At 47.0% G+C, this 19,504-nt stretch overlaps 1 protein-coding gene and 1 long non-coding RNA gene across 2 annotated transcripts; both read right to left on the bottom strand.

The window, feature by feature from the left end:
- Nucleotides 1–7,907: 7,907 nt before the first annotated feature.
- Nucleotides 7,908–13,360, bottom strand: LOC142890734 (uncharacterized). Its single transcript, XR_012927115.1, has 2 exons — nt 12,591–13,360; nt 7,908–8,356 (listed from the first exon to the last, which is right to left on the bottom strand). It is a non-coding gene; the product is annotated as an uncharacterized LOC142890734 (long non-coding RNA).
- Nucleotides 13,361–14,042: 682 nt separating this feature from the next.
- On the bottom strand, nt 14,043–15,489 carry twist1b (twist family bHLH transcription factor 1b). Its single transcript, XM_076027276.1, has one exon. The coding sequence runs from the start codon at nt 15,352–15,354 to the stop codon at nt 14,848–14,850; it is 507 nt and encodes a 168-aa protein (XP_075883391.1). The 5' UTR covers nt 15,355–15,489; the 3' UTR covers nt 14,043–14,847.
- Nucleotides 15,490–19,504: the final 4,015 nt, after the last annotated feature.

Below are 19,504 nucleotides of genomic sequence, written 5' to 3'. Positions count from 1 at the left end.
GTTTCCCGCGTGAAACTGACAAAAAAGCAGGAAACCGTTCCCAGTTTAACGCACAACCAAAGTCAGTGTAAGTCACTTTATCGGCCCACCGTCTGCTGTTTTGGTATCGGTTTTGAACAGGTAGGGCAGCCCCAGGTCGTAATCTCAGGTTTTTTTTTACACTTGTAGACAGTCAGGTGTGAGGCAACAATACCCAGATGGCCCGGGGAGCCACAGCAGCTCCACTCCTCTGGTGCTGCACTTGGACAGAGATGAGAGAGCTCGCTGGGGGAAAAAAACAGAAAGAAAGAGGTCTGCTTTCCATAAAGTGCTGGTATCCTGAGAGGCAGCTCCGCTTCATAACCGTAAATCGTCTCGATGGAAATTGGGGCTTCGTCATATCCCAGTGCAACGGCAGCGTTGCGCAATCAGTCGATGGACCAGCGGTTCTTATGACAGCTTCACATCAAAGGAAAACTTTAGATCCACCCCCCCTCCCCCCCAAAGGATTTCACTGGGTTCCCGTTGGTGTTTTGCAACAAGACAATAAAAAAGGCCATCAAAAATACGTCCGATGCAAGAAAGGTTTTCAAACGAAGTAAATTGAGAAACAACTTCCTGCGACGGAGCCAAATTACAGCCCATTTTCATTCCCTGGGAACAAACACACATTAAAAAGTTAAGAGCTGTGATTTCAGGGTGCCGCGTCTGCGTGTGACAGTTTCCGAGCTTCCTCATGGCCGGCCTGCAGGAGGCTCTCCGGAGAACCCAGGTCCCGGGCCCGAGCTCAGGACAACTCCGGGCCTGGCGTACTGCGCTGTTTGCAATGGGGAAAATCTAAACAGGGAACAGCAGTGAGGCATGACAGGAATGTATTTCCACTGGAGGGAGCCCCAAAAAAAGAGGAGGAGGGGGGTAGAAAAAAAAGAGGAACCAGGAGAAACACTGAGGCAAAGTTGTGTCCAGGAGGAGCGCCGGGTCCGGGCCAAAGCGGAAGACTAATGTTATTGTACATTGGCTGTCACTCTGCCAGCCCCCCGCCCTCCGCTATTGGTCGACCGTCTCCCTACCAGTTCCTCGCTGCTTCCCCCGAGAAGTTGTTTGCTCAGGTGGACAGTGACACAGTTCTAAATGAGCCCCAGGCAGCAACCACCCCCCACCCCCACCCCCGCCTCGCTCTCTCTGCTGTAGACTGTGTCATCGAGTCAGAGAGCAGCGCACAGGGCCCTGCGGAGAGCTGCAAGTCCAAGCCTCAACCTCGGCTGACTCCGGGCGGGAGGGGAGCAGGAAGTCAGGGTGAGGGGGGGAGTGAAAGGTGGGGGAAGTGAAGTGAAATGGAGGGAAAAACGTCTCGCACAAAGAAGCTAGGCGGCAATGGAAGAGATGGAGAGCAGGCACAAAGTTTGGGTAAAGGAGAAGGAGAAGGAGGAAAAGGAAAGACAAAGGCTGAGAGGAAGAGGAGGGGGGGAGGTTCGACCACCCATTTTGAAAATTGGCGAGGGGGTGGAGGTGGTGGTGGTGGTGGTGGGAGCCTGCGCTGCTTTCTGGTCGGTGGAGGTCGTCTTGAAACGAGGCTGTTTAGAGTTTATTTTATCATGCCACGCCGTCTCGGGCCCTCGTTCAGGAATCTCATCCTGCAAAGACTAATTACAGTGTAAACACTCCATTAAAGCCCCCGAGCCCACTCCGCTTGACTATTTACCTTTTCTCCCTAACAATCCTGACATGCTCGGCGCAGATTGATCCTCCTGGCGGAGCGCCGCCTGCGCCCGTGTTTATTTGTTTTGAAAGCGGCGTTGCAATCTGCGCCCCACCTGGACCAGGAGAGGGAGGGTGGAACCTGTGAGAACCGGCCCAGAGAGGTCCATAGAGCCACCGAGGAGGATGGCGGGACAGTCGGCAAAAAAAAAGAGGGCAGCTTTTTACATCTGAGCGCAACCACATTCTCCACGGCAATAAAAGCTCTTTGTCGAAAAACGTTCGACAGATCCGTCGCGTTACGTAAGTGGGTTGTTCGCTCTGGGGTGGAGGGGGGTGGGAGGATGGGTGTAGGGGGGTGTATGGGGGTAAGGAGGGAGAGGACGCGCTGAGTATCTCTCTCTTTGAGAAATGCAGACGAGCAGGAAACTGGCCTTCATTAGCAGCAGCAGCAGCAGCAGCAGCAGCAGCAGCAGCAGCAGCGGCGGCGGTGCGGGCGCTGAGGAGTGGTCACTCAGTGTCAGTCACCTGCGTGGCCCCGACAGAGGACCTTAATTGCTTCCACATGGAGCCCAGAACGGCCGGAAGGGAATGCTTTTAAGGCGGCCCGAGAGTTATGGGCTCCCCAGATCTTTCAGTGCATAAAATAAACAGGGGGTCGCGCTACTGCGTGCGTGTCAGGGTTGCGTGCGCTTTCTTGCGACAACAACCCGGAGAACCGGGACTTTCCTGTCTGCTTGTCCAAGAGACAATGAAAGAGAGAGAAACTGTTGCGTTAAGTAAGAGTTGTTAAAATGTCATAGCTTAAAGATTCAGTTGGTGACAGAAGGTCTCATGTTATATAGAATTGTAAATGACTTTTTAATAAAAACAATATAAATTCTGTCATTTGCACAAACTCCAACTCCTCACAAATGAGAAAAGCCCTTGTTTTGCTTCCTCCTCTTTACAAATGGTAAAATCGGCCTTTTAGTGATGTCACAAGGGGCACTCACTACAAAGTTTGCGTGAATAGCCTCAGCCAGGTTCCCTGGTGGCTTGTTTCTGTCCTGCTCCGAGCTCGTGGAAGGTCCAACAAAACATAGCAGGAAGTTAAAACTCTGCATGTTTCCCCCTGTGGGACGCTGAAAACAGAGGGCTAAATCAGGTTTGGAGTTTTGGATAAATAAGCGTGTGAGGATGTTTCTAGGGCTAAAACGCTGTTTTGTGTAGATTTCTTGTGAAGCTGCTCTGATGTGGAATCTTCAAAGTTTCAGCCTTCGATAATAATAAAAAAAAAAACACAAGCAGAAGTTTGACTTTTTATTTTCACAGTTCAGTATGTTTATAATTCAGCGTTATCCCCCCATCCCTGCCACTTGAAAAGCAGAGGGCAGCTTGCATGCGTGTCGTGTGATTCTTCCACTGACACCTGAGGAGTGTGGATGTCGTGGCCGGCCCAGCGTGCCCGCCGGCTGCCTGGGAGGCACTGCGAGGTTGTTTCACAGCGCGCAGACAGGAAATGAACCCTGGTATCGAGCCCGAATCGGCCACATCTGGAGCTAATTATTCATCCCGGTTGTTTTTGGCTGGTGATAAATGATTTAGTCACACGGCTGACATCATTTCTCATTTCAAACACATCTTTGATATAGTTCAACACGCCAGGGAAAAAAAGGTGGGCGAGGGCCGGGGGGTTGCAGAATGTGGCAGCCGTTCACCTGCGACCGAGAGAGGAACTGTTAAATTATATCCTGAAATCTTATTATTTGGATATTATTCCTTGCAGGGCGCCCGGGCCGGCCATTGGATATTAAATATTTGCGGGGTTGCGTCATCGCCGAGCGCTCTCCCCGGCCTAATTTGTGTCCTCGCCGTGTTTTCTCTGCCGTGATTAACCGAGGACTTGCGCAATAAATCCGCACGCCTTCCCCCCTAATTGCAAAACAACGCGAGCGCGTCACGTTCCGACTTATCTCGACACGCAAAGCACCTTCCAGCGCGTCGTTGCACTTGCGCGCATGGCTTGCAAGGGGCCGAAAACATTGGGATCCAAATCAAACAAACTGGCATTTGTGCTGCGGCCACCGGGGAAGGGGGGGGGGGCTAACTGCTCCTCGGAGGTTATGAACTGTTGACAGTTAATAAGTCATAAAATCTCTCTTTAAAGAGGATGCGAGATTCCATCTGCAGGGAAACCGGAAAGTAAATATCTGGCGAGCAAAGTGGACTGGAATCTCTCAGCGACTGCTGGTGGAGAGTCTCTAGAGCATGTCGCTCACTGTTTCCTCATTTCTAGAGGCGTAGAGGAAAAATGACCACATTACTGGGTAATTTTCCCTCAAAGTATAGGCTGGGGGTTTTTTGTTTTTTCGTTCTCTCTCTCTCTCTCTACTTTCTCCGTTTGAAGACAACAGTGCCTTGAGATGAGAATCTCGCAACTTCAGGCAAACCGACCCCCGTGATTACGCCTGGTATTATTGTGCTTGTCATCTATTTTCCTTGGCTCTGGGGATGTTTGCCATGGTAACAGCGCGCAGCAGGCCTCCTGGGCTGACCCACGCTGTCCTTTGCATTATCCCAGCTCGGCTGTGATGAAGGGAACTCTCTGCCCAGCCGTCCCCTAACCCCTGATGAGGAGAGCTTCTCGATTTCAGCTCCGGGTCCCGCCTGGGCCTCACGTCCCACGACTGCTCCCCACTCTGACCGCAAAGGGCATCCCTTCCTCTTGAGAGGCGGCTATTTTCTGAGCCGAGCGACGCCGGATTCCCCCCCGAGCTGTCACTCCTTCCCTTCGAAAGACAACGAGCGCTGGCGGCGAAAGCCGCAGAAAATTGTGAAACTGTTTCCACGCACGATCGGTGCCACTATAAAGCTGATGTTGTCCACACGACCCTCCAGCACAGCCAGATAGTGAATAGATAGAGTGTTGAAATCTCGACCTGAGCTGCAATTTGCACATTTTTACAAGGCGGTGGCGGCGGCGCTAAGCTAAAAACCCTCAGCGAGCCTGAATGCGTGCGTGTGCGTCTAATGTTCTCGTACGCTTCAGGAATAACAATCTGCATTCGACTCTTTGGCTCGCTGCTCCTTTTTTAAAAGCGCTGTTGCAAATCAGCTCGACGTTAACGCTGATTACCAGATGACTCGGTTGACCTTGTTGGCACTTTGCACTTCGCTGCTTAGAGGCCAAGCTCGCCACTCTCTCCCGTTTCCACTCGCCAGGTTGAGCCTCGGCAACGCCAGCTACAAATTGGATGGCGAAGCGTGGGAGCGACGTCGAACCTCTGGTCTCAGTCCGGCCCAAACATCGTTCTCTGTGCTCGTATAAGGAGCTGCGCTGTCTTCGCTGCTGCGTTAAAGGTGAAGTGTGTAATGTTTGGACATTTATAGAAGAAACAGAGACAAAGTGGTTACATTCTAGATTGCCGCGCGTTTCACTCACCCTCCCTCTCCGGAGTTTGCAGTGAACTACGGTGGCTTACGCACACAAACCTGGATACCTCGTCCACCTTCTTCTTCGTTGGTTTAATTGAGGACGTGAGTGTTGACTCTACAGAGGAAACACACTGTCAGGCAGCTGGATTGTCCACACCGGCCTCCTGGCAAATATGGTGATTCAAGATGGCAACAAGATTCTGGTATATTATTGTATTCTTGTGTGTATATATATCAGAGCCGTTCTAAGGGTTGGAAAACCAAATGACTTTGATTATACTGTGAGTATACAATTTCATTGATGTACTTGCGGGCAGTATTTAAAATTTTACCAGTGTAAAAATCGTAAATCAGGCCAAATTTTACACACTGGAACTTTAACAGGTGCCGCTGCCGTACGCTGCAAAGCTGGCGGCTCTGGGCAGAGCTTGGCCCAGGTCTGTGAAGGTGACGGTGGCCAGCTGCAGCTTGTAGGGAAAAACACACCGGCCGCGCCACTTCACCTGAGAGCGAAGCTAACAACTTGTTGGCCGAGTCGGACGCCACCTCGGTGCCGCCGGGACGTCCGGAGAGGTAAAAAGTTGTGTTTTCTGCGTCCCGTGAGGACAGAAAGAAGAAAAATCTATTTACAAAAGCAGAAAAATATTTTATCACTAGCAGCAGGGGCCCGGAGTTTTTTAATGACCTGATCCACAGGCCCCTGGCTGGCGGCAGGCTCTCTGCAAACTGAGAGCCCACTGGTCGTGGCTGCCAACCCTTGGGGCAGCGCTGAGATGAAACAGATAAGATAATTGTTTGTAATGAAACCCAGATCTCCGGGCCCGTCTGGATGCCGACTATCAGAGCCCCAACTTTTTCTCCCCCCCCCGTTCTTTCCCCTTTGGAAGGGGGGTGTTCCATATTGATCTTGAATTTGAGGAGAGACTTTTGGAAGTCTAATTCAAACCAGAGCCCTGGTGCTGCAGCGCCGGTGGAGCTTTGATACCCCGTTTGAAGTCGTGCGAGCCAACGCGGCACAGTCAGCCTTCTGGACCCGGTTGTCATGACAGCCCTAATTATCTTCCTTTACAACCTGGTTCTTGCACAGGAAGGGAGCCATTATGTTCTTTGGGCATTTGCATCTCTCTGGGGCAAGTGTTAAAGGTCAGCGAATGAACCGAAATAACACATAATACGAGCAGAGCGAAAAACCCTGCGTGCCTGCGTGCCTGCGTGCCTGCGTGCGTGTGTGTGCGTGTGTGTGTGTGTGTGTGAGAAGAGGTGAGTCACTGGCGTGCATGTGATCCTCTGACAGGCGTTTCTTGTTGTGAAACATTTCGTGGAGCGCTCACTCAAACATGTGCTCTCAAGGACACACGCGAGACTCTCAGTCTTGCGCTGCGGTGTTTTGTCAAGGTTACAGTAACACCCTTTGTGCTTTTGGATGGCTTTTGAGTTTTCTCACTTTTAACGGCATGTCACTCAACTTTTCCTCCTCCTTAAACATGAAAGCTCTCCTTCACGCCACATAAAAACCGCGCACGGGCGCACGCGCGCACACACAAAAATGTACACGCATTGAAAAATAATCAGCCGCTCACTCAGCCGCTGGATGGATTGTTTTATTAAAAGCTCCAGCTTTGTCAGGTTCAGCGTTAAACATTATTCATTCATCGCGGCGCACCGATACTGTTGTAACAGAAAATAAACCCGCTGCTGCTTTTCTTGATGAGTTTTCAGACATCGTCTGCATTAGGTCCTTGTATTTATTTGCTCTTGAATAATGTAACAGACGGCTCGGTTGAGCGAGGCCCAGGCTAAACTGTTTTCACGTGGCAGAGGCCGCCGCGCTGACGTTTCCTTCAAATATTTTTCAAAGCGGGGAAGGAGAGCGGAGGGCTGCGCCAGAGCCAAGCCGACAAAGCAGGGATTTGATCATTGTGTCGGTTCTCTTTTATTTCCCTCTGGTGAAACAATGCACAGAGACAATCTGCCAAACGTTTGTAAGAAAGCCAGGCGTTCGTTTCAACTCTGCAGTTGAGAATTCAAAGAACGACGTGGGTCTGCGGCCCGTCCTCCGCTGCTGCCTCCGCTCGCTTCACCTTCTGAGAGTCATCAGAACATCATTAACACCAAGCAAGCCTAGAAGTCAGCCTCTTGTGATGACACAAAGGGCACAACTCCTCTTCTGACAACACGTGATCACTTGGATCTAAGTTTTAAGTTTTCTTAAGTTTCTTCTTCTTTGTTTCTTAGATCTGACAATCAATCTGGAAACTGCTGTGTACATTGTTCACACCAGCGATAGATGTGAAATGAAGTCACTAGAAGTAAGAAAAAAAGTTTTCACTCTCACAAATCCAGATATTTTCTTTTCTGACATTTTCTTTTGACGCGGGCGATCCAGAAATATTTCAGGGACCAAGAAAAAACTTCTCCTGACTTCCGCTGGCGACTGCAGCCTTCTGTTTGTCTGTTCAGAAGAGGGGGACTGTTCCTTTAAACCCCGAGGTGACGCTGATGCAACAGATGGAAACTTTTTGTGTTCAGATGCAAAGTCATGAAAGTGAAGGGAGTGAAGAGACTCAGAGAGGGAGCGGTGAGGTTGGACGCAGTGTGTGGGCGTGGCCAGGGTCAAACGCTCTGCTCTCTCGCTGCCCTTGTGGTAAAACTGTGCGACAAACACAGGCGACGCTCTTTGAACTAGGTTTAGCACCAAGGTCACAGACACACTGTCTGCTGCTGAGGACAAAGACAGACCACACGGAGGTTGTGAGCTCCGTCTCTCACTCTCACATTTAAAAAAAAATCACATCTCAGGTTCATCGTGGCAGCAGCAGAAGGTTCCATGTTTATTCACATTATTCTCATTGGCTTACATGTTTACGTGGTCATCTTCATGCAATTTCATACATGTTTCCAAAACACCAGTGGGTGAAACTGGAGCACTATGACCAACAGCTTTCAATGAAATGAACATCAACAAGGGATATTTTTATAGTAATACATGACATTTACTCTGCTTTATGCTCTTTATCCACTATTGTGTGTCTTTGTGTTGAAGAGAGAACAGTCTTTTATTGTATACATGTTGTTACAGTAGAGACATTCTGTTCTTTCGCTCTGGTCTTCCCTTCTCAACATCTTCTACCAAACAAAGCGTCTGTGAAGAGAATCTAACCGTCGTTCCTGCTGCCACCTCCTGTGTCCTGCGACCAGGTGGCTGCTGGGTCGACGGGCCGCCGTCCTCTCCTGACACCACGTGCGTCCTCAGCTGACAGTCCTGCCGGGATGTGAGGAAATACACCATGAGTCACACGCTTATACGGAACATTAGAACCAGGTGAGAACCAGCCCGGAGGAGCGACACGTATTATAGAAATGATCCTGTTTACCGCTCTGGGATGTCACGCTACATGGCAGGCAGCAGCTGAAAGCAGCAGCGAGTGCCTGGAGAAATTGGAAATTCAGATTTCAAAAACAGCCAGATATTCAGGATGCAAATCTAATTTTCTTATTTATTCTTCATACACAAAATTCAACCGTGAAGGTTTCACTGTCCAAATTCAACAATGTGGCTTCGCTCAGGCCTAATACGGGGCAGCAGCAGCATCAGCTCCGCTGGTGTGACGTCCAATTCCAGCACAATTTCACAAGAGTGCAGAAGGAAACTGGCTGCCTCCGGTTAGAGGAAAAGAAAAAGAAAAAACGGAGGGTATTTAAGCATTTGTTTGCAGCTCCAGGCCATAAAGTTTAATTGAGTGAGTTTAATTTCCAGTTTTATGCTGAGCTCCACATTTCTGGGACTTTAACGTATGTTGTCAAACGAGGTGTTTCGCATTTTAATAGACATTTGGTCACGTTTTATTTTCCCAAAAAAAGTGACAAATCTCATCGGCCTGCGGATGAGAAAAAGGGCTTTTTCACGGCGCGCAAAGTCTCCCTGCACCCTCGCTGACGCACTATTAACCTAACGGGATGGGGGTCGAAAGAACCAATGATCTATTGGATCAGAATAAGGACATCATTGTCACTGGACGGGACAAGACGTCACTTATCAGCGTGGCCGGCGCTCAGCATGCGTGAGGCGGCGGGTTAATGAAGTCTGCAGCGGGATTAATACCCACCGAGTGCGGCCAGCGCCCTCCAGCCACGCCGCATCATTAGCAGCCTGCTGGACACCAGCGCTGCATGCAGGACTGACTGAGGGCCCCTGTGAGGGGCCGCTTGTGTTCTGCTCACCCATCCACGAGGCCAAAATTAAGATTCAAGATTCAAGGCTTATATTATTGTCATGATACAGTTTGCTGTACAAGCAAACTAAGAAGGCAAAGGCCACAGCAAACAGCAAAGTTCAATCTGACGCTTAAAGTCTGAGAGTGACGGTGAGTTTTTCACTGTTTTTTTTTTTCTACTTACATCCTGTGCAGGATGGGTGGCTGATTCCCAGGAGAACACTCTTAAAGGCACATTCCGTACATATAGCGACGCAGTCTTCAACCCCCCCAAAATGACACAAGGCTTCACATTTATACCTATGTGCATATATATATATATATATATATATATATATATATATATACGTATACACAGCATATGCACTCCATGTTGATTGAACATAAACAGGGATGTTTGAAATGGCGGCCGCCCTCCACCTCGCCCGTGTGTTTATACTTCCTGCGAGAGAGGCCCTCTATTTACGGACAAGCGGAGAACACAAATAATCCTCCCCCCCGGTGAAGAATCGGCCTCTATTATCTCAGACCTCTCCGCCGTGCCTTTGTGTACGCTCGCGCGGCCTTCTGATTGCCTGTTTATTATTGCAGCGTCTCCGCTCAGGCCAACAGGGATCCAGCCAACCCCCCTCAGCACCCCACCTCAAAAATAAAATAGAATAAAAAATTGGAAAAATTGCCAAGACTTTATGGAGGCTTTTTCCTCCCTCCGCCCCCCACCTGTGACATCATTGTGTATTTTCTCCCTGAAATGCACCGCCACTGAGGTTTTCAATGTCGCAAGGTTTGCACGGATACGCAGCAACGTGCTCTGCTTCTGGACGCCGTCACGTCGCTCGCACCATCCATCACGACCTTTTGGCCGTGACGGAGCGCCGAGGCCCTGCTGGCTTTTTTTTCGCAGACGTTTCAAACTGGAATGTGTAATTTGCCAACCTAAACACCATGCGGCCGCACAAGCCTGTAATTTGAACAAGCATCCATTTAACACTTTTCAAACAGCAGAAATGCCGCTGCCCTCGTGTCCACCGTGTCTTAGAAAATCTCCGGGAGAAAATGTCTCCGCGCCGTCATTTCTTTTGACATATCTTTTTACCCCGCCAGCCTCCAGTCGTATTTTTCCCCCAAAAAAATCTCGCAGAGCGAATGTGTACAAGAGAGTCGACGCTTTTGTTTAATACCTGTATCCGCTCAAGTAAGCAAACCCCCTCTGCAGTGCACAAGCCTGTGGTTGTGCTTTTGAAACACAGGAGAAAAATAATGCAGTTTGAGTTGTCTCAGCAGAAATGTTCTTTGGCATGAAGTGTCCTCACTGAGCTCTGCCAGGTAAGAGATAATGTGCTCAGGCCTGCATCCAATCAGACAGATTTATTTTTAGACACATTTTTATCCCTGAAGGGAAGTAAAATGGAAAAAAGTGAGATTCCAGAATACCTGCATGAGCCAACAATTTACTATAAGCGACACCTGATTGCTGACTGTAAATTATTCCTTCAGTTTGGAGTTCTGATCAAAACTCTAAAACAGTCCAGATGTTACAGACTTGTAACTGTGGGAGCCCAAATACACCCCAGTGGTCTGACACTGAGGATGGAGCACATTTACTCCTGGATTTTCAATGACACCTGCACCATCATGAGTGGATCTTTAAAGCACTGCTCTGTTTCTGACACACAAATGATCAGAATCCAGATTTTCTTTTTCAGTCAAAAAACAAACAGCAAAGAACCAAATTAACTCCAAATGGCCGTAGAAGCTACGTTTTCTACATCCTGCTCCTGCAAGGACACGAGATTCCTTTGCAATGTCTCTGACACCCCGTCCATCTTCATATGAGGCCTGCCGTCATGCTGCTGTCATGTGTAGAGTCACCACACAGCTGCAGGTAGAGCTGCACAAGTCACTCACACACAACAATGTGCCACTGTTAACGTTCAGAAACACATTTTAAGAGTTTATTCTGACTCGGGACAGCTAATCTACACAGAGACATAATCTGTGTTGGGTAAAAAAATCTGTGTTTTGTTTTTTGTTTTGTTTTTTGAACGTGCATTTCTTTTTTTTTTTTTTAATGTTTGAGATCTGTGACAGCACACTTTTTTTTTTCCAAAACGTAAAATTTTATTCGTCTGAACTCTCATGTCTTCCTGCTGACAACAACTACTCTGTCAGTCAAATCAAATTTTACCTCAACACAAAAATAATTCAATGTTGACGGAAGACAGAATCTTTTGCAGCCTTTCTTTCCTCTGATTCCTCTGCATGCAGCTCAGCCCCTGGGTTTGATCACGTGTGAGGACACGACAAATTATAAGTGAGTGCTGATAAGTTTGATTACTATTTTTTTTTTATTTTTTTTTTTTTAAAAGAAACAAAATAAGATGTATTAAAGGAATTTAAAAAAATATATATCCCCACAGTTGGAATCAATTAAAGATTAACGTTGTTAAAGGAAAACAAAAGGAAAATAAATAAAGGAAGAAACAAGGGATTTGCAAGAAAACTTTGTAGGAAACAAACAAAATCAAATACTAAAATATATATCAAATACAAAATACCCTCTAATGTCATTTACCATGACATTAGACGCAATGAAAATGGAACCTTTCTCATGCGGACAAAATAATTGGATCAAAGCTTTAAATAATAATAATAATAATAATAATAATAATAATAATAATAATAATAATAATACAAAATGACCAAATTTACAGCGAGCTTATCTTGAAACTCATGAACACCACAGTGCATTGGTAACATTTCACACTGCTGTTTCCAAACTCTTTCATTTTTCAACCTGGGTGTCTGTGTGTGTGTGTGTGTGTGTGTGTGTGTGTGTGTGTGTGTGTGTGTGTGTGTGTGCAACAGAACAACAGAACTTGCGGATCAGACGGAGAGTTTTCAAGTTCCAGCTGTCTGTCCTGCTTTTCGCCACCTCCTCCCAATAACTGCATGATAGATTCTTGTCCGGTTCTGAGATCACTCCCCACCCTCGAGCATCCTCCCTCCTTCCCTCTCTCTCTCTCTCTCACACACACACACACACACACACACACACACACACACACACACACACACACACACACACACACACACACGCACACACACACGGGTTGCCCACCGTGGAAGGGCCCAACTGCTTTCAGAAGCGATCAAAAAAACATCCTTATCGCCAAAAACCAGCGCGTCAAATATCGTCACTCAAGGGAAAAAAATAGTTTCTGCTTAAAACCGCCCCAGTATTATTATTATTTATTTATTTATTTTCTCCCCACCGCCCACCTTTGGTCCGAGCGCCTCTGTCAGCCACGTCCGCCGATAAATCCCTGCAGGGCTCCTTCCTGACAAATCCATCCGAACCGAACCGGGTGGATGATGTGCAGCCACGCAGCGAGCAGCGAGCCCTCCCGCACTCCGCCTGCGAGTGCGCACTAATGCGTCTGCAACGTCGTCGACTGCAGTGCACACTCTGAAGCGAACATCTGCTCATTTCACGTGACTTCTCTTTTTTTTTCCCCCCGCTCCACCAAAAAATACTAACATCTGTTCTAAATAGGTTTCATTCTTTGCCTCTCGCCTCGCGTCCATTGCCAAAGCCCCGCTTCTCTCCCGCTGCACGCCGAGCGCAGAGCGGAGGAAGCGGATTGGAGGCCTAATGCGCCAGGATCAAATGGAAATTGTATTTTGGGGGGGGAAATGGGAACCTCATTTTCACCAGATTCACCTGAACTAAGGCACCGAATGCCCGATTCAGACCGTGTAAAATTTCACATCTTTTTGAAATAATATTGTAAAAGTTTCATTAAAAAACAACCCTGTTTGGACTGCGTGAGGAGAGATTTCCCCCTGTGAGTGCATGGTGGAAAAGAGCTGCACACTGGCCGCAGCCTATGCACCTTCGCGGCCTCCTTAAATTTCATAGACATCTGGGAATTCCATACATGCCTCGCAAGCCAATTACACACCTTCAAACGGGAACACACTTTGATTTGGACAGTGGGAAACACTTTCCCAGATCACCGCCATCAGCCCAGACTCCATGGCAATTTGGGGAGAGATTTATTTTGCGGCAATTAACTTTTCATGCGAAAGTTTCATCGGTTTATTTTGGGTGTTGCACCGCAGAGCTCCTTTTTCACCAGACAACAAGAGGAGAGGGGGGGGGGGGGGGGGGGAACTATTAACTGTTTGTTTTTTTTTTTTGTTTTTTTTTTTGTTTGTTTGTCTTTTAACATTTGGCGCTGAACAAATACGACTAACTATGATGGAAATGACGCTAAAGTCTGCTGCAAGGTGATGAGACTGCAGGCAGCCAGTCGAATAAAACTATTTTCAAAAATGAGATTATGGACAAGAGACCTTCGTTATATTTTTATGACCATTTATATATTTTAAAAATTAAACTGGAATAACCTGACCTCTCCCACCCTTCACCCAACTTTCCTCTTGGCTAAAATTGATTTGTATGAGGGTTAAATGATGTGACAAAAATGTCTAAATCCGGAACTGTTTTCTGTTTTTGGATGACTAACAATACATTAATTCAAATAGCTGCTGGAGCCAATCATGTCTCCATCTGTTTCCCCAAATGACTGTGGAAGCTTTTGTCATTATGTCACGTATGAATTCTGCATGACGCATATGTAAAAATATGTATCCCCCCTTTTTTGAAAAGACTTAATTCCATCTCTGCCATTTCCTTCAGGTTGTAACGGTAGAAAATAAAGTCGAAGACAAAAAAAAATCATAAACTTTTGCCATCTTTTCTTTAATGCAAAAATGTACAAACATTTACAAAATAGGGTAATAAAAAATAGGAATGTTTTAAAATTCCAGACACAGGATCAATCCCCTTTTCATGTGACACGTTTCAACAATAAATAAATAAAAATGTATTCTGAAAATATATATTTTTTTATTTTAGCACAGGTTAGATCCACGTATTCAGCCTCTATTGTGAGCAACATTCTCACAGCAAAACACTGGGGCGATGATGCTCTGTGACCTCCCACACAAACGAGTCCAAAAGGCATATAATACACACTTTTCCCCATCAGGAAATACAGAAAAACACTTTATACTTTCAACAGTCGTAGTCAACAACAACAACCACAACATGATCGCGCGCGCAAAGTCTGTGGCTGCGAGGCGGCTGCAGGTCGCTGACGGGCCTGCAGCAGCAGGGACAACAACAACACAATAACAACACAACAGAGAAAGGATCCACCGGAGCTCGTGTCGTCTTTTGCGTTAAATAGATCCCATGTATCCAGCATTGGACTCCAGAATTCTCCCGTCAGAAAGCGTTCAGCACAATCAGCAGTCACCGGTAGGTCAGACAAGGCGTTCGTTCGTTATCACCAAGGTGTGCGGCTACATATCACAAACGCACAGCTGCCACGGCGGACCAATGGATGCAGGGGAGAAGAGTTTTGCGCGCCTGCATGTACGTAAAGTCTGGCTCATGCACTTCGAGTGTGAAAACTCTGGCGTACCGTCGAGGGCAATGCTTAGTTTCCTCCCCCCCTTCCCCGAGATGCTAGTGAGATGTTGACATGGACCAGGCTCCCTCCATCCTCCACACCGAGAAGGCGTAGCTCAGCCTCTCGTGCGCCACATAGCTGCAGCTTGCCATCTTGGAGTCCAGCTCGTCGCTCTGCAGCACCTGGTAGAGGAAGTCGATGTATCTGGCCGCCAGCTTCAGGGTCTGTATTTTGCTGAGCTTGTCCGAGGGCAGCGTGGGGATGATCTTGCGCAAAGACGTGAACGCCTCGTTCAGGGACTGCGTCCTCTGGCGCTCCCGCACGTTGGCCATGACGCGCTGCGACTGGAGGTCCTCGAACGACTGGGGACTGCTGCTGTTGGACTTCTTGCCTCTTTTCCCAGAGGTCGGGCTGTCTGAGTCCTCCCCGTTCTTCCTGCTCGGTCTCCTCTTCCTCCCACTTCTCTTGGGCTGTAGGTCCAGCTCCCCCTCGCTGTTGCTCAGGCTTTCCACAGGAGAGACAGGCGCGCTGCCCGAGTCTTCCCCAACATTGTCTTCAGACATCTCCACTCAGAAGGCGCTCAGATAATGTCCCCCCACCAACAACAAAAGTTATTTCCCTCTCATGAAGTCACGCAGTTAGTCCACCTGCAGTGCTGTTTGGCCTTGAGGAAACCGGAGTATCCATAGATGGGTTCCTGGGAGGACAACTCTTTTCAGAAACTTGAGAAAGTTGCTCCGCTCTTATAGGCTGCATGGCGTAAACTTTTTTGGGGGAGGGACGGGATTGGCCGAGGGCATGAATTACGTGATGCAGTGGGAGGGAGTACACAGAAAGAAAAGCACGAGACGGAAAAGAGTGGATATCTCTGCAATTCTATGTCATTTAAGGATTATAAAAAGCCAACATATTATAGTGTGGACAGTATTTTGGTATTTTTAATAGGCCTGTATGTTTTTTTCATGTAAGGTCATAACAAAGGGACTTTTAAATCCCCTTATTTAATTATTATTGTTCCAATAACATGCATATTCATTTTCATCACTGCTATATCTGACATATTGTCATCTGATTTCATGAACTCACCTTTCTGTCTCTGCAAACCATATTTCACAGCCAATCACTGGCACCACGGACTTTGGATTTATGTTTCCATCTATACTAGAACTTAATCAAAAGATTAGAATAAAAACTTTCATATCGCCCACATGCATTTGTTGACTTAAAGCCAATAGATCGTCAGAGTTCTCCTCAGGAGATATCTAGTTATCCTGTGGTATGTTTATGGGGAAACAATAATGCACAGCACAGCGGCTTGTTGGATTGGCTGGCCCTGGCTAGCAACCAGGAGACTGTAGTGCTCTGTTTAGGATACAATATCCATCTTGTTTAATGGAGGATTACTTTGTTTAGGTTGCTGTGGCTGTAGTCCACAGGAGCAGCATCTGGTTCAGGAAACAAGGGGGGGCAGTGGGGGTCAGGGGTCACAACACCAGCAAACATCCATTTACATCCTATTGAAGGCCTGAGGGTGAAGGGTTGCTGCAAAGGAAAACACTACCTCCTTTTCCCCCCCTTTGGAGAAGAAATACTAAACATTCTTAACGTAAAGCTACAATTTTCCTGCTGACATTTTCATTATATAACCAGATGTGATATTTTGTGGATTTTTGTCTGAATTTTGAGTTTGCCTTTGTACACAGACGGCGACGCAGAGCGAAAGGCAGCAGCCAACAACCCTTCAAGGTGAGGCAATACCTGCCTGCTGGCTCTGTCCATGGTGCTGATCTCAGGTATGCTGCAAGAACCTCCTGTTTCTCACTTTTGCCTTTGTCAGTTTTTCTACTTGAAGCCGGAAGTAAAATTCATGGTGGTTTAAAACAGATTATTATTATTATTTCAAAATCATTTACAGAATATTTTTGCTCTTTTATATATACTTATACTACAACGTATATTGTAACTATCAATTTTGATTTAGTTTGTAAAAGTTCCGACAACCACACTGACTAAAACAGTTGACACAGAAATCAAATTGTACAGTTTACAACTGCAATAAATATCTAATTTTTCAAAAACATTTTATGTTTTGTTCATGATAATTATTTAACGTAACATTATGACTAAACAATTGCCACACCAAGAAAAAAGATGGGGGAACTGCAATATCTTGCCTGAACATTCCAAGTTCAGGTCCCATGTGTGCAATTCACTTTTCACTGGGGCTCCAGCGTGTCACTGAATTCCCCAGGATTGAGAAAAATCCATCCTTTACCCGTTTGCTCGCTCCAGTGCTGTAAATCAGCCCTTTGTGATGTCACGGAATGCACTGCAGTATCACTGATACTTCTCCATGGTTAGCGACTCCAACCAGGTGTTTGCCGGACCCCTCTGAGACCACCTTGTTGTCGTCCCCTTCCAAACAGATGGGAAGCACAGCAGAGTATCAGTTTTAGGAGGAAGCCAAAACAGGCTTTATTTTTTATTTTTTTTGGAGGCTGTAAATCCTGAGGTTGATCGTGTGTTCTCTGGCAATCTGAAAAGTTTGGGGGATAATTAATCACTCTCCAACTGGACTGTGGGATTTAAAAAAAAAAAGGTCATCGTAATGGGAACTTTAAGTCTTTTTTCCCCTCATGCTGAAGTCATAACTGGACTGTTTTGTCACAGATTTTCTTTGACAAAAACGATTAGAATACCTTTCCTAATGAGGTGATGAACGACATGTTGGTTCTTTTTAATCTTTCTTTTACACCCTTCTGTTATTTTTGTTACGTGCTCCCATTCTCCTCCCCGACTGATATTTATTGCCGCACTTTATTGAATCTCCCATTTGTGCAGGGGAGGCGGACTGCGTTGAAGCCTGCACCCCCCTCCTGCACAAACCAGCCCAGATTTATGACGGCTTCTTCATCACAAGCGGTCCCACCATGTTGTGATTGCCTTTTGTGCATTTTGGACACTGGGGCTATATTATTGTTTTAAAAACAATAATAAAGCACAAGCCTAGCCTCGACACCCACTCTACATTTACATTTCCTGGCAGAACGCACAGCAGAGTTCAACCCTTTGCTGCTGAAGTGACTCTGAGAAAACACAGCTGCTCCTCGGCCATATGATGTCATCGCAGGACAACTCCTCCGCTGTTGATCTTTAATAAAGACAAAACCCTCATCAGTCACTTACAGGCTGTCGGGCCTCAACAATTACTTGAGCGCGGAGAGGAGATAAACAGCTCCGGTTGTTTTCTCACTGTCATTTAGCGCTCGGCCGTCCGCTCGGCCCGAAGTGGCGACTGATGAACTCAGCCTTCGTCCTTATCGCAGAGCTATGAGTGAGCGTGAGTTAAAGTCAAGTGTATATTACTGACTCATGCTGCAACTTGACGCACCGGTCCTGGGTGACCCCAGAGCATCATTAAGTTCCCTTCCCCGAGGTCACATCAAGGCAGACACAACTCAGGCCCTCACTCAGTGGAAGTCCGGAGCCAGCTCCGCAGAGACCTGTCTATTTTCTCTGCCGGAGCCCTGGAAGGCAGTGTTTCTTTATCAACCCACTCATATCTACTGAAACAACAAACCACAGTCCCCCTTCACGCACGAGGCTCCAGCAGATATTCATGTTCACTCCGTTTAAATCTTAACATCGCGAGTCCAATGCCAGCCCGGCCCCCACTTCCCTCCCCTGTGATGGATCACCTGTACGCGACAAGGTAAGACAGGGCCACGCACTTCAAAGAGCCGCCGCAGATAGCCTTCTAATCAAGCCGCGATCAGCAAGGTCAAGCAGCAGACTGGGATGAGAGAATGTTCCTCCTTGAAAAGTCCCTCGCTGCGGAGAAATCCAGACATCGTATCGGGGGATTCCTGATAACAGTGGCCAAGTGAGAGGGGATCTGTGGCATTTTGCTGGGAGGTGAGGATGAAACAGCCCTTTATATGCTGTCTGGACACGTAGGAGCCAGGACCGCTGAACTTAGCAGTAAAAGAAAGCCTTTGAAAGGCCAGCGCTTTGATGTTGCAGGTTCTAATCGCGGTTTAAGTCTGTATTCTTGTTTAACGTAGTGGCGGGGGGAAAAATTGAGCAAAGCCAGTCGGTTCCTGGTGGGTTATCTTGTGTGAAGAATTTAAGCGGAGCAGGCAGCTAAAATTTTTGGCCCGTGAAAAGAAGAAGGGAACGCGTGGAGGTCTAATGGATGTTCTGTTAAATCCATCCATGTTGTCCTAATGACTCTGTGGGATATCAGACAGCTCTGCCGCACAGTGACACCTTATTAGCCACAAAGAACCAACAAACCGCCAGTGTGTTTTCACAGCTTGGAGTCTGGGGTCTGTGGAAGAGCTGGCATCCCAGCAGTATAGTCTGCACACGCACACACACACACACACACACACTCCACCTCGTAAAATAAACAGAGGTCTTCTTCCTCCAGAGAAGCGTTTCACTGGTAAACCAGCAAAACAGATCATGATGTATAAAGCAAAAGGCAAAAGTTTTGGACAGGCACAGCATAACAGTCACATTCATTTGCCCTCTTAGTCAAGATGGAGCGATGGTGATGAGCTTATATAATGCTGAGATTCTGACTCATCCTTTCTGCTACATTTAGAAGCTCAGTGTGAAACATTTAAATGGACCTTTTACCATGAAATGTTTTCTTCTAATTCTAATCCGTATTTAGATATCTCTTCTGGTTATTCAATATTATAATTT

The sequence above is a fragment of the Nelusetta ayraudi genome, unplaced genomic scaffold (assembly GCF_046127955.1).
Source record: "Nelusetta ayraudi isolate G7.1 ecotype Tasmania unplaced genomic scaffold, CSIRO-AGI_Nayr_v1 ptg000003l, whole genome shotgun sequence".
Taxonomy (NCBI): Eukaryota; Metazoa; Chordata; class Actinopteri; order Tetraodontiformes; family Monacanthidae; genus Nelusetta; species Nelusetta ayraudi.
This window is presented reverse-complemented; position numbering and strand designations above follow the sequence as displayed.

Excerpts from the sequence above, each read along its gene's own strand:
- twist1b (XM_076027276.1), bottom strand. The coding sequence starts at position 15,354 with ATGTCTGAAGACAATGTTGGGGAAGACTCGGGCAGCGCGCCTGTCTCT.